The sequence below is a fragment of the Pipra filicauda genome, unplaced genomic scaffold (assembly GCF_003945595.2).
Source record: "Pipra filicauda isolate LSUMZ 115617 unplaced genomic scaffold, ASM394559v2 scaffold221_size1283894_pilon, whole genome shotgun sequence".
Lineage (NCBI taxonomy): Eukaryota > Metazoa > Chordata > Aves > Passeriformes > Pipridae > Pipra > Pipra filicauda.
The window spans coordinates 578,133-589,018 of record NW_024104334.1 but is presented as its reverse complement, the minus strand read 5'-3'; the positions used below and the strand labels follow the sequence as shown (position 1 = coordinate 589,018).

The 10,886-nt window shown below is 40.0% G+C and overlaps 1 protein-coding gene and 1 long non-coding RNA gene across 3 annotated transcripts in view; one reads left to right on the top strand and one right to left on the bottom strand.

Moving 5' to 3' along the window:
* Positions 1–2,184: 2,184 nt before the first annotated feature.
* NENF (neudesin neurotrophic factor) lies at positions 2,185–7,993 on the top strand. Of its 2 annotated transcripts, none has more exons than XM_039381415.1 (4): positions 2,185–2,547; positions 3,669–3,729; positions 4,922–5,025; positions 5,656–5,730. In XM_039381415.1, exons 1-4 carry the CDS (start codon positions 2,314–2,316, stop codon positions 5,674–5,676), a joined length of 420 nt encoding a protein of 139 aa, XP_039237349.1. In that variant the 5' UTR covers positions 2,185–2,313; the 3' UTR covers positions 5,677–5,730. The 2 variants fall into 2 exon arrangements, with proteins under 2 accessions (XP_039237349.1, XP_027579529.1); XM_027723728.2 differs by having other exon boundaries at positions 2,375–2,547; positions 5,652–7,993.
* Positions 7,994–9,308: 1,315 nt separating this feature from the next.
* Positions 9,309–10,886, bottom strand: part of LOC113989302 — a 54,992-nt gene continuing 53,414 nt past the window's right edge. The window contains exon 3 of the long non-coding RNA XR_003541196.2: positions 9,309–9,434. This is a non-coding gene — a long non-coding RNA (uncharacterized LOC113989302). The remainder of the gene's footprint in view (positions 9,435–10,886) is intronic.

The following is a 10,886-nucleotide window of genomic DNA, read 5'->3' as shown; positions in this document are numbered from 1 at the left end:
TATTACTTTTTAATTTTTTTTTAATTTTTATTTTTATTTTCTTCTGCCCGAGGCGGTTAGCAGAACACTGAAACAACAGACTCGCTGGGAAACCAGATAGAACTTCTGCAGGGCTTCTAGGATGACCCACCAACGCTGTGCCCGCAGCAGTGGGGCACTTCAGGAAGATAAAAGCCTAAGAGCTGACTCATGACCCATCCGTCCACAAATACTTACACAGCTATTTTTTTTCTTCGCCAGCATGGAAGTAATTGTTAATGTTTCATCATCAAGAAAAGGCATGCACAACATTTCTTGCGTTGAGATGCAGCACTGCAGGGGATTCCCTGCTCAGTAGATCATTTCCCTATACCCAAGACCCACACCTAGTAAGTTAATAACCAAGGTTTGAAGTCCTTCGACAATAACAGCTTCTCCTTTCAGAAAGAAAACATTTTAGTTCTTGTTATTTTTCAGAAGGTTGTCATTCAAAGACAGGCCTGAAATCACATTTCAGACAGATGCTAGTATTCAGCACTTGCAGCCCTCCCCTGGGGTGACACTAATAAATAATTATTTTAGAATAAAAGGTAAATCTATAATGTGATTGAACCAAACAGACAAATCAGACTTTTGCATCTTTCCCAGCAGCTCTGGGGAAGGCACGTGGGAGATTTGCAGACAGAGCAACCAGGCAAATGCCAGAACTCTTTCTCGCACATAACAGAAGCGTTCACAAGCTGTTTGTCCAAAGCCTTAACAGAGTTCTCTTTTCTGCTTGCCATTTCATACCTGTCTTGTGGCATGTGAAGTCATCAAATGGACGTAATGGGCAGACGGAATGGAAAGCCCATTCAGAAGCCAAGCTATTGTTCAGGCAGTGTAGGCAAACTTCACTGCTTAAGGAGAATCACAGTAACAACCTTGTAAACTTCACCCTAACAAGACCAATACTCAGCTTGCCACACCAGACAGCAGCCTGTGGCAGTCAGCTCCCAGACAGCCACAGCAACTTGGCTTCCCTATGCCCTGGCTCTGCAGGCTTGGCCTGACTCTTTGTACAGGGATGTGGCCCATTGGTTGTCACCCCCATACTGTGGAGACATGCCCTCAGTCCCCTGTGCTTCTCATCTTGTGCTGCTGTTGTCATCCAGAAGAGAACTATGGGAAGTTGCTTTGGATTATCTATTTCAGCTCTGCTTACACCAATGTACAGAATTTCCTTTGGTCAAGAGCTTTACCTCAGGCAATGTGGAACAGGTGTCCTCCGAGGCAGACATATGGATTTTACACAGGAAGAGTTTATAAACAATCCTTAAAATAAACACCAAACCCATTCCTGCCTCCTATTTACTGTTCAGATCCTTCTCCAAACTGTTCAGCTTTCACAAAACTTGTGGAGATTGACCAAGCATGGATTTGAATTCCAGCACAGTAGTCAGGAAGCCTGAATGCTGCAGTATCCAGGCTTTAAATCGTTCAGGTCCTCATTTGCCAGCACTGCAGGGAGGGATGGGATATATGCATCTGAATTGTAAAACGTTTCTAATTTTCTTAATTCTATATGGAATTATAAGCATCAAGCTACTTATTTTTCTGCCAGCCATTAATGTTTTCCTGATATGTATTTATAGCATGGGGAAAACATGTAATCTGAAAATTTCCTATTTATTCTCTCTGTTTTTAGGCTAAAAATGTCTGGGTTTTTTTAAGTCATAAAGACGAAGCCTATCCTATGTATCCTGAGTCTGAATAAACATTCAAAACAGCAAGCAGAAAACTTCAGAAGGGAAAAAGGATGAAAATGAAGGAATCTTTTTTACTACTACATGTGTTAAAGTGCCAGCTGTGCATCCTGTATGGAAAAGAATCATAAAATCGTGTAGGTTGGAAACGACCTCTAAAATCACGGAGTCCAACCATTAACCCAGCACTGCCAAGTCCATCACTAAACCACGTCCTTAAGTGCTACAGCTACACTTTTAAATACCTCCAGGGATGGTGACTCCACCACTGCCCTGGGCTGCCGGTTTCAGTGCTTGACAACTCTTTCTGTGAAAGCACTTTTCCAAACATCCCATCTAAACCTGCGCTGGTGCAACTTGAGACCGTTTCCTCTTGTCCTATTGCTCGTTACCAGGGAGAAGAGACCGACTCCCACCTGGCTAAAGCCTCCTCCCAGGCAGCTCTGGAGAGCGATAAGGTGCCCCCTGAGCCTCCTTATCCCCAGGCTAAGCACTGCGGGCCCCCTCAGAGCTCCGCACGCCGAGCCCAACGCGACTCTTCCTGGGAGCAGCGCCGCGCACTGCGCGCCTGGTTCTTTAACCCCGGTGCATGTACATATCCCACGTCCTTTCCCGCAGCCGGAGCCCGGGCCGGGGCCGGGCGGCGGGAGGCGGAGCGGGGCTGCGCGGCATGGCGGGCGGCGCGGCGCGGCTGCTCCTGTCCGCGCTGCTGGCAGCGCTGCCGGCCGCTCCCGCCGAGCCGCAGCTGCGCTTCAGGCCGCCGGCCGAGGCCCCCGTGAGGCTCTTCACCGAGCCCGAGCTGGCCAGATACGACGGGCAGCAGGTAGGGCCGGCTGGGAGGGGTGCTGGGCGCCGGGGCCGGGCCGGGCCGCGTTCCCTCCTTTCCTGCCGCTCCGTGCCCTGAAATCGCCTTAAAGCTGGTTCTTTCTCTTGCCGTGCTTTGCTTCTGCTGCGCTGTTCCCTCGATCCCTCCGGCCCAGGAATTTTGGGGATCACCTGCCTTTTAGGCACCGTGAGAAGTTTGCAGGCGTCCCCTCTGTTCGTCTGTCCGGCTGGCAGCTGCCCATTTTGAAGCCGCACGCACACAATTAGATGGCATGTGCCTGTTATATTGGTTGCCTGCTTGGCAACGTACTCATGCCAGGGAATTTCAGATTACCGTGAGTTGAAACCAAAATATTTTTCCCTCTGTAATTCAGTAAACCATGTATTTAGACACCCCCCCCCCCCCTTTCTTTTTACAAGATTATGGAAATAACAACACAATTTCAACTTAAAAGTTTTTAGCTTTCTGTGATGCAGAAACCTCAGCAGAACTTCGCATTCAAAACGATGAAGTCCTGTCTTAACACATATCAGCTTCTCCTCTGAAAAAACTTGCTGGCTGACCTTCTCAGGGTCTTCTCCAGATACCTACAAGAAACTAATCAACATCTGACTAAAAATACATCTTATGTGTAAAAGACAAAGCAGAAGCACTGGCTTATTAAGTAAAACAGATGTCAGCAGATTAGATTTGTGTGTTTATGCATTCATCTGTGGTTTCTTAATCAAATAAAGAATGTTGTTGGCCACACACCCTTTTATTGTGGGCAATATCCATCTGTATTAGGAATAGAAAGATGCAGCGGATGGGCTTCAAGCAGACAAGAGGTGACCTGCAAGAGGGATGTCTTCTATGACTGTGTTGTTTAGATTAAAAAGATTCGCTCGTTGTATATTGTTAAAATGTAAAAAAAAAATCAGGGACAGCTTAAAGTACAAGCAAGAAATGTCAAGGGATGGAATGCATACACTGGTATATGCACATAACAAGAGAAAACATACAACAGATAATTTAATTCTCTCCTTTATGTCCTGAATGCTTATGGATTTCATAGCTAAAACTAACTGCCTTTTGCCTACGCTTAAGTGCTGAGGATATATTGATGGCTTTCTTTCCAGGAAGGACAGCCCATCTACCTGGCGGTGAAGGGAGTAGTATTTGATGTTACCTCTGGAAAAGGTTAGTTTGCGTCTCATCTGCTGTCCGCTTTGTTTTCATGTTATTGTTCAGTCATTTGTTTTTAAATATTCCCAGTGTATTAGAAGCCTACAACAAAAAGAACACATTTTCCTCCTTTAAAAAACTTGGTTTTCCTCCTCTGACAGCTCCCCTACAAAGGTTTTGTATAGAACTTACACTGGTTTGAGATTACAGCACACATAGACAAGCCAGCACTGTCCAGTTAGCTTGGACACTGCTGACAGAAATGCTGAAGACACCTACCCAGACCCCTGAGTCACCACATGTGGGGTCAGGCCACATGGAAGCTGCTGCTACAGCACTTCATTGTCCTGACCAGATCAAAGGTAACTTGGTTGTACCCATATGGCACTACACAATATCAACACTGCTGCAGCTCATCTTTTCCTTTTGTGTTGGTATTCATCCATCTGTGCTGTCCAAATGGCCTGGTCAAAACTCTTTTAAGAGTTCACTGTAATTCTGAAAGTAGGGCAGGGGGCCAAGTAATTTTTTTTCTCCTTAAAAATGTTCTTATTTCATAAGGCTTCGTGTCTTGTCATTTACACCTAAACCATCTATGGCTGAATCTGCTGTTTGTGCCTTCCCTAAGAACTACAGATATTTTAATTTGAGCTCCTGCTACTTAATCCAGATTTGCTATAAAATGTTTGAAGTGGCCATGAGGGGGTCTTAGACACTTGTCTTAATGTCATCATAAGAAAACTAATGGCTTGTTGGTTTGTTAATACTAACCTTGTTAGCGCAGCTTGTCTGGTCATACATGCTGGCTGATCTTTAAATCCTAAGTTAGACAAGGCTTGCCATGCAAATTCTGGAGGCTACAAACATCTCATAAGAATGTAAAGCACACCTCCCTAAATAATTGGTAAATTTTAAGACTGTAGTACAGGAATTTGAACAGGTATATAACCCCACCCTCTGTTGTTTTGGTTGGTTGGTTGGTTGGTTGGTTGGCTGGTTTTGTTGTTTGGGGTTTTTTTTTAAAGACCAGGATATATTATCAAAAAGTAGCAAATCCAAAGTCAGTTTTGGAAAGAAGGGTTTTAGACTTAAACTGTTGCTTTCAGATCACTGGCAAGTTTAAGAGGCTGGATGAAGAGCAGAGGCTGAACATAGCTTGTACATTGTCAGATCATCTCTGGATTTTATTTTTTTTTAAATCTGACAGAATTTTATGGAAAAGGAGCCCCATACAATGCTTTGGTTGGAAAAGACTCAACAAGAGGAGTTGCAAAGATGTCTCTGGATCCAGCAGATCTTACACATGACACAGTAAGAAAATGGACCATTGGTTTAATTCCATTTTTCAAAGTTAAATTATTTTGAAAGATGATGAATAATAATTTTAAATTACTTGTATTTAAAACCAAAATACATTAATATTCTTTAAATACATAAAATAGGTATGTATTTACTGCTCAAGAAAGGTGCTAACAGCCTTCAAGAGGAGAGGTTTTTATCTGTGGAATCAATACAACTTACGTAAATGTGTAAAGGGAAAATCACCTGCTGTTTAAAAATGCTCACAAAGAGAGTAAATAACTTTCTTTGTCAGCTGGTTTAGTGTATCCTGTGTCACTGACGTGGCAGTGGATGCTAACTCTGGCAGTGGGTTTTTACGTAGTTGAGATGTGATTTACTTATGGGAAAATGAAGGGAGGTTAGTGGTTTGTTTGACCTGAGTATATTAAAGTATATTAAAGTTTTGTCAAGGCTGAATTTGAATGAAAAGAATAAAATTACAAATTATACAATTAAATTTGGTCATCATGCTCTGCAAAGTAAACCCAAAAGCTGACCCTAAGTTTTATAGTAATCAGTAAAAAAGAAAAAATGCATATAAATATCTATATTTTTATTTCTTTGAGACAGGACTTTCATTTCCCTATTTTGTTTAGACAGGACTCACAGAAGAGGAACTGAAGTCCCTGGATGATATCTTCAATAATGTTTATAAGGCCAAATATCCAATTGTTGGCTATACTTCTCGACGAATTCTGAATGAGGATGGCAGCCCCAACCTAGACTTTAAACCTGAAGATCAGCCACATTTCAACATTAAAGATGAGTTTTGAGGAACATTTTTGTACCTACAGAATGCCTGGGGAGAGGCACAGTAGAATATTAGATTGATTCTATGTTCTGTAGTTCATTACAACAATTAGCTATCACAAGCCCGTTTTCTGTTCAGAAAATATGTATGTGTGTGCAGGCATAGTTTAGAGGAAACAAACAGATCTGTAGCAGTGTCATATACTTGGGCTGTTTGCTGTGAAATATGGGAATTGTTTAACAGGCAAATTCTTTCTGCTTGGACTTCTCTGTTTACAAGTGTGTAATGTAAAATTTTATTCCTTAGAAGAGAGAAGGAAGGTTTTAATAATTGAAACATGACCAGTCGTTTTGTAAATCCCAAATTGTTTCTTACTCCTTGGAAAAGTGTGAATGCATTATCTAGACAAGCTAAAGTCAATTCTCTGTGCTTCATGTCAGGGTAGGTATCACAAGTACAAAGAGGTGCAATAGAGGCTTACATTTTAAAAAGCATTGTGGGGTTTAATATTTGATAGGTTTGAGAATACTGGATAAAAAGCAACTCGGTCTCTTAAAATGCAGTTACTGTAGAGTATTTCTGCAAAGCCTACAGGTGTAAACCAAGAAAAATAAATCTTATTTTCCCCATGAGAACTACTGTGACATTTTAAATATGACTATTATGTTATTTTTGGATAAATGACACTTTAATTTTTAAAAATAATTATCAAAGATGTCATCTATATTAGATTATGATTATTTCCTTCTAGCTCCCTCCACTCTTTCTCTGACAAAAAAAGGAAATGATAGCCCACTGTTTACCTCATACTCTTACAGCACAAGTTTATTATAGCAGTTTAGTGTCCTGTGGATATTGTTAGCATCTTTATATTGACAATTTTAGCAATTTCAGCTCTGATTTTTTGTGTCTCTTAGTTTTTCTTTGTTCTTACTCTGGCTTCATCATTGCTGTTCTAATGAATCGTGCAGTCCCATGTTCCTCTTCCATTTAACCTAATATGAAACTGCAGATCCTGTAGGGTGAAAGCAGACCCCATTTATTGTCTTTCCTCGGAAAGACAAAACCACATTTATTGTGTTTCCTTGGCAGTCTTTCAGCAACAAGAGGACCATGAAAGCCTGTGCTATATAAATTGCTGCTAACCACTGACTTCCACTAACTTAAGAGGAACGTGAATTGTCATGAATGTGGATTTATCTGCCACTGTGACAGTTTGAATTGATATGGGAGAAACTAAGCAGCTGCTCTAACTATAGAATATTATTCTATATTAATAATACAAAAATAATAAAAATACAATTATATATTTTTGTTCTCTTTCTTTAGCATTTTGGCCATTTTCTCTGAAGGGAAAATTTTATTAGGTGATTCTCCACTTTCTAGTTTCCAGGGGACAGCTGCCTGTCAGTTGAATAACTAGAAAAGCTGTTTCTATGCATTGTCCATCCTTTTACAGTGTTGCTGATTTTATTCTAAACTTGTTTTGTAGTTTAGACCACTTCATTTGCAGGAGGGACTCCATGGGCCCCCCTGCTGTTGGATGGTGCTCTGGGTAGAATAAATAAATTGGCATCTCAGAGATTATTGATTCAGATTATTGCTTTTGTATTATTATTTATTATTATTACTGCTGACCTTTTGATTAGATACCAACAGCAGTTGGGAGTTTGCTCCTTGGTAATACCTGCCATCTTTATAGGAATGCATGTGGGTTTAGTGGTAATGGTGGGTGGTTGGTTGCCAGCATTTCACAAATAATTTTCTCTTTCTCTTCCCTTCCTTGCATGCTTTTTTATGGGGCAGCTTCAGTAGTTGTGCTACTATGATTATTGTAAGAGTTTTTGCTTCATCTGGAACCGTCATATCCGGCTGCATTTCAAAAATGTTGTAGCTGATTGCAGCTCATCACCACTGAGTGCCTTAGTGTTACTGTTCTCTCCCCGCTTTCCCTGTTCTCACTATGAAGGTCACCTTTGCTGATCTCAAAGCAGATATCTCAGCTTCTATTTGTACTAAATTTCAGGTTCTTTTCAGTGAAGAAATGCTCCTGTTGCAACAGGAAATGGTGATACAAACCCCCTCTTGTAATGCAAGATCCTTGCGAATCCAACCTGCCCCCACTCGTGTTTGTGAGGGAGATGCTTTAGTCCGTCCATTCTGTTATTAAAGACAAGATTATCACAACTGAGTGCACTTTTTGTTTGTATTTCAGTTTGGGAACTGGAGGATTCACATTTAATCACTTCCTAGGCTATTTCACTTGGGGTTCCCACTCAATAGAAGTGTGATGGTAATAAGGCTTTAAGTGGACATACATCCTTAGCACGTTTTTACTGACTGCTTTTTAAAAATGCATTGAGTACTCCAGTATTTCTTTTAGTGTTAAATTAACAACACTGTTTTATGTCTAAGGTTCTTTTACTTGCCAACAGCCTGAAATTTATTTTGCTGTCTGCTATGGCTGTTTTGTTCAGTCAGCTGCATTTCCCTGACCTCTGTATATTCCAGTAAAACAGGTGCCCTCACAATCTATAAATTGCACTCAAAACAAGCTGTTTAACCTCCTTTGGAAAGTGTAGAATTTCTTTTCAATTTACTTGCTGCTTCCAGATAACATTGCAAATATTATTATTTTTGCTGTACTGCTTCCAACATGCATCTTTAATGAATTACTGCATCAAGAATTGCCTGACTTTAGTATTTAATAATCGTTGAGCCTATCTAGGTAAGAAGTATCAGACGGGTTCGTTCACTTAGAGGATGCATAACCTGAGTTGCTGTTTCCCAGCCGGCACTCTTTTCAGTAGTCCCTCACTTTGATCCTAACATATTTGACTAATTTTTGTGACAGGATAGATTCTATCATCCCTGCTTTAAGACTTCTCTGTTTAACAACTGGAGCATCAGGACTACAAATATAAGCAACCATAATTCAATGAAGGGGTTATGAAATGCAAATGAAAGTATTATCTTTATTTTTGCAGTTGCAGAGACTGCAATTAAGAGAAATCCTACCAAGAATGTGTGTGTTAGCAGCTGTTAGTCACAGTTATTAGTTATTGCATCCTAATCTAAACAAGACCACCTGCCAGAACACAGGGGCTCTGAATCCTGCAGACTGAGCAGCTGAGATTTTTCCAAGAATTTGGGATTACACATAAAAAGAAGTTATTTCTTTCCTAACTCTAATGTGTATATGAACACTAATCTTTTTGTAGTCCTTTACCAAAATATGAGTTTTTCATTGGTTTAAAAAAAATCAGATTTTGTATTAGTTTTCTTATGCAGAAAAGGCCTTGTGTTTCTTTGAAAACTGCAGCCTCAGCTACTGTCTTTGTGGTCTGATGATACTGCTGGCTGTGAATTCATAACAGGAGTCAATGTAGGATCATGTTTCAGACTGCACTTGTCAGACCTGCCAGACTTTCATGTTTCAGTAAAAACTAAAAGAAGATGCTTATCTGTTTAAATATAGCACCTTGGAATGGGAGAAGCCTGATCACAGTTTGTAAATCACCTTCTTTTACTTTTGTTTCAAAACTACCGTCAGGCAATATACTCAACAAATGATAATTTGGAAAGGCATTAAATTGCTGCAGTTTTCTCTTGCAAGACTCCCAAGAACCTGTAGAACAAGAAAAAAAAAGGTTTAGCTGACTTTCCCATATGTATTCTGTCTCTTTTATTGATCAATATATTTATCTGAAACGAGCTTAATGTAATTTGCATCTGCTCAAGAGAAAAAGGAAGAGATGTGAAAAATTTCACAGAGGAAGTCCAATGCTAATTTTTCAGCTGATCTTGTTGAACTGAAAGGAAAAAAGTCAAAAAACATCTGACTACATTTGTTAGTGAAAAAACTGCCATTCAGAAGGATTCAGCTGCACATCAGTAAGATGTGCTAAGTAGCTCTGATTAGTATTTGCATATTTTCAGATAAACACTGGATATTCTCAGGGATACCTTGAAATCACAGAACTGATGTAAGTGATGACAATCGTACGCTTCTATTATCCATCATCCATTTATGCTTTTGCCTAATGTTTTTTCTGTCCTTACAGGAAACAATATCCAAACCAAGCAACTTATATGACACATACACACACCGTAAGTAATAATCTGATAAAGTAAAATGATAAAAAAACATGAACCTATAACCTGAAAGCTATTTACATGGTATATACGGAATGGCTGTATACCATCAATCCTTGTCTCTGAATGCTTTAAAACAAACAAAAAAATCCCTAAACTCTTAAATTTGTAGTAACTGTTTCACTCAGAGCTCCATCTGCAAATGCCAGTTCAGACAGCTATAATATACAATGTGTCTGCTTTGACAGAACAATCAGTGCCATATGAAAAGGGGGTGCTTTTGAGATTCAGTTCTCTATTGAGAGTTCTCTATTCAATCACAGTCTCAAAGAACTAAGTCTATGATAGGTGGGTGTCACTGCTAGGAGTACACTTATAGCATAGGCATGATTCTGATCTTGGCATGACCAAAAAAACCCCTAACTCAGAAAACAGAATAGGTGGGAAATGAGAATATATCTTAGTGTGCTACTGGGACAATTTATACTGGCAAGGTAGATTTGGCAGAGCAGGTCTGATAACAGACAGTGCTTCCTATTTTTGCTTCTGTCAAATGTGGTCAATGATAACAATGTAAACTACTACCCATCTGTTGGTCTTTATGTAACACCTTCTGCTTTAGCTTTTTTTCTTCCTGTTTAGTAGAAGGTGTGAGTCCTAATTTACTTGTTTACAAAACTTACGCTTAGACCTTGGCTTGGGTCATCTGTTGACAAGAAATCCAAACTAAGAGAAACAGAGATTAATGTTCTGTGAAAAATAGACCTTTGTGCACCTGGATAAACTGCAGAGCCACAGGAAGTACTCTGGAATAAACAATTCCTATTACTGTTTCCTGTAAGTTATTTGTAGCTGTTGCCATTAGAAATTCTGTACTGTTAATGAATGTTCAGATTACCATGTTCTGCAGTAATTCTTGACATGATCCTTTATCATTGTGACACGAGATATATCCTTCTGAGAGGTCCAAAGTTTAAAAGAAACA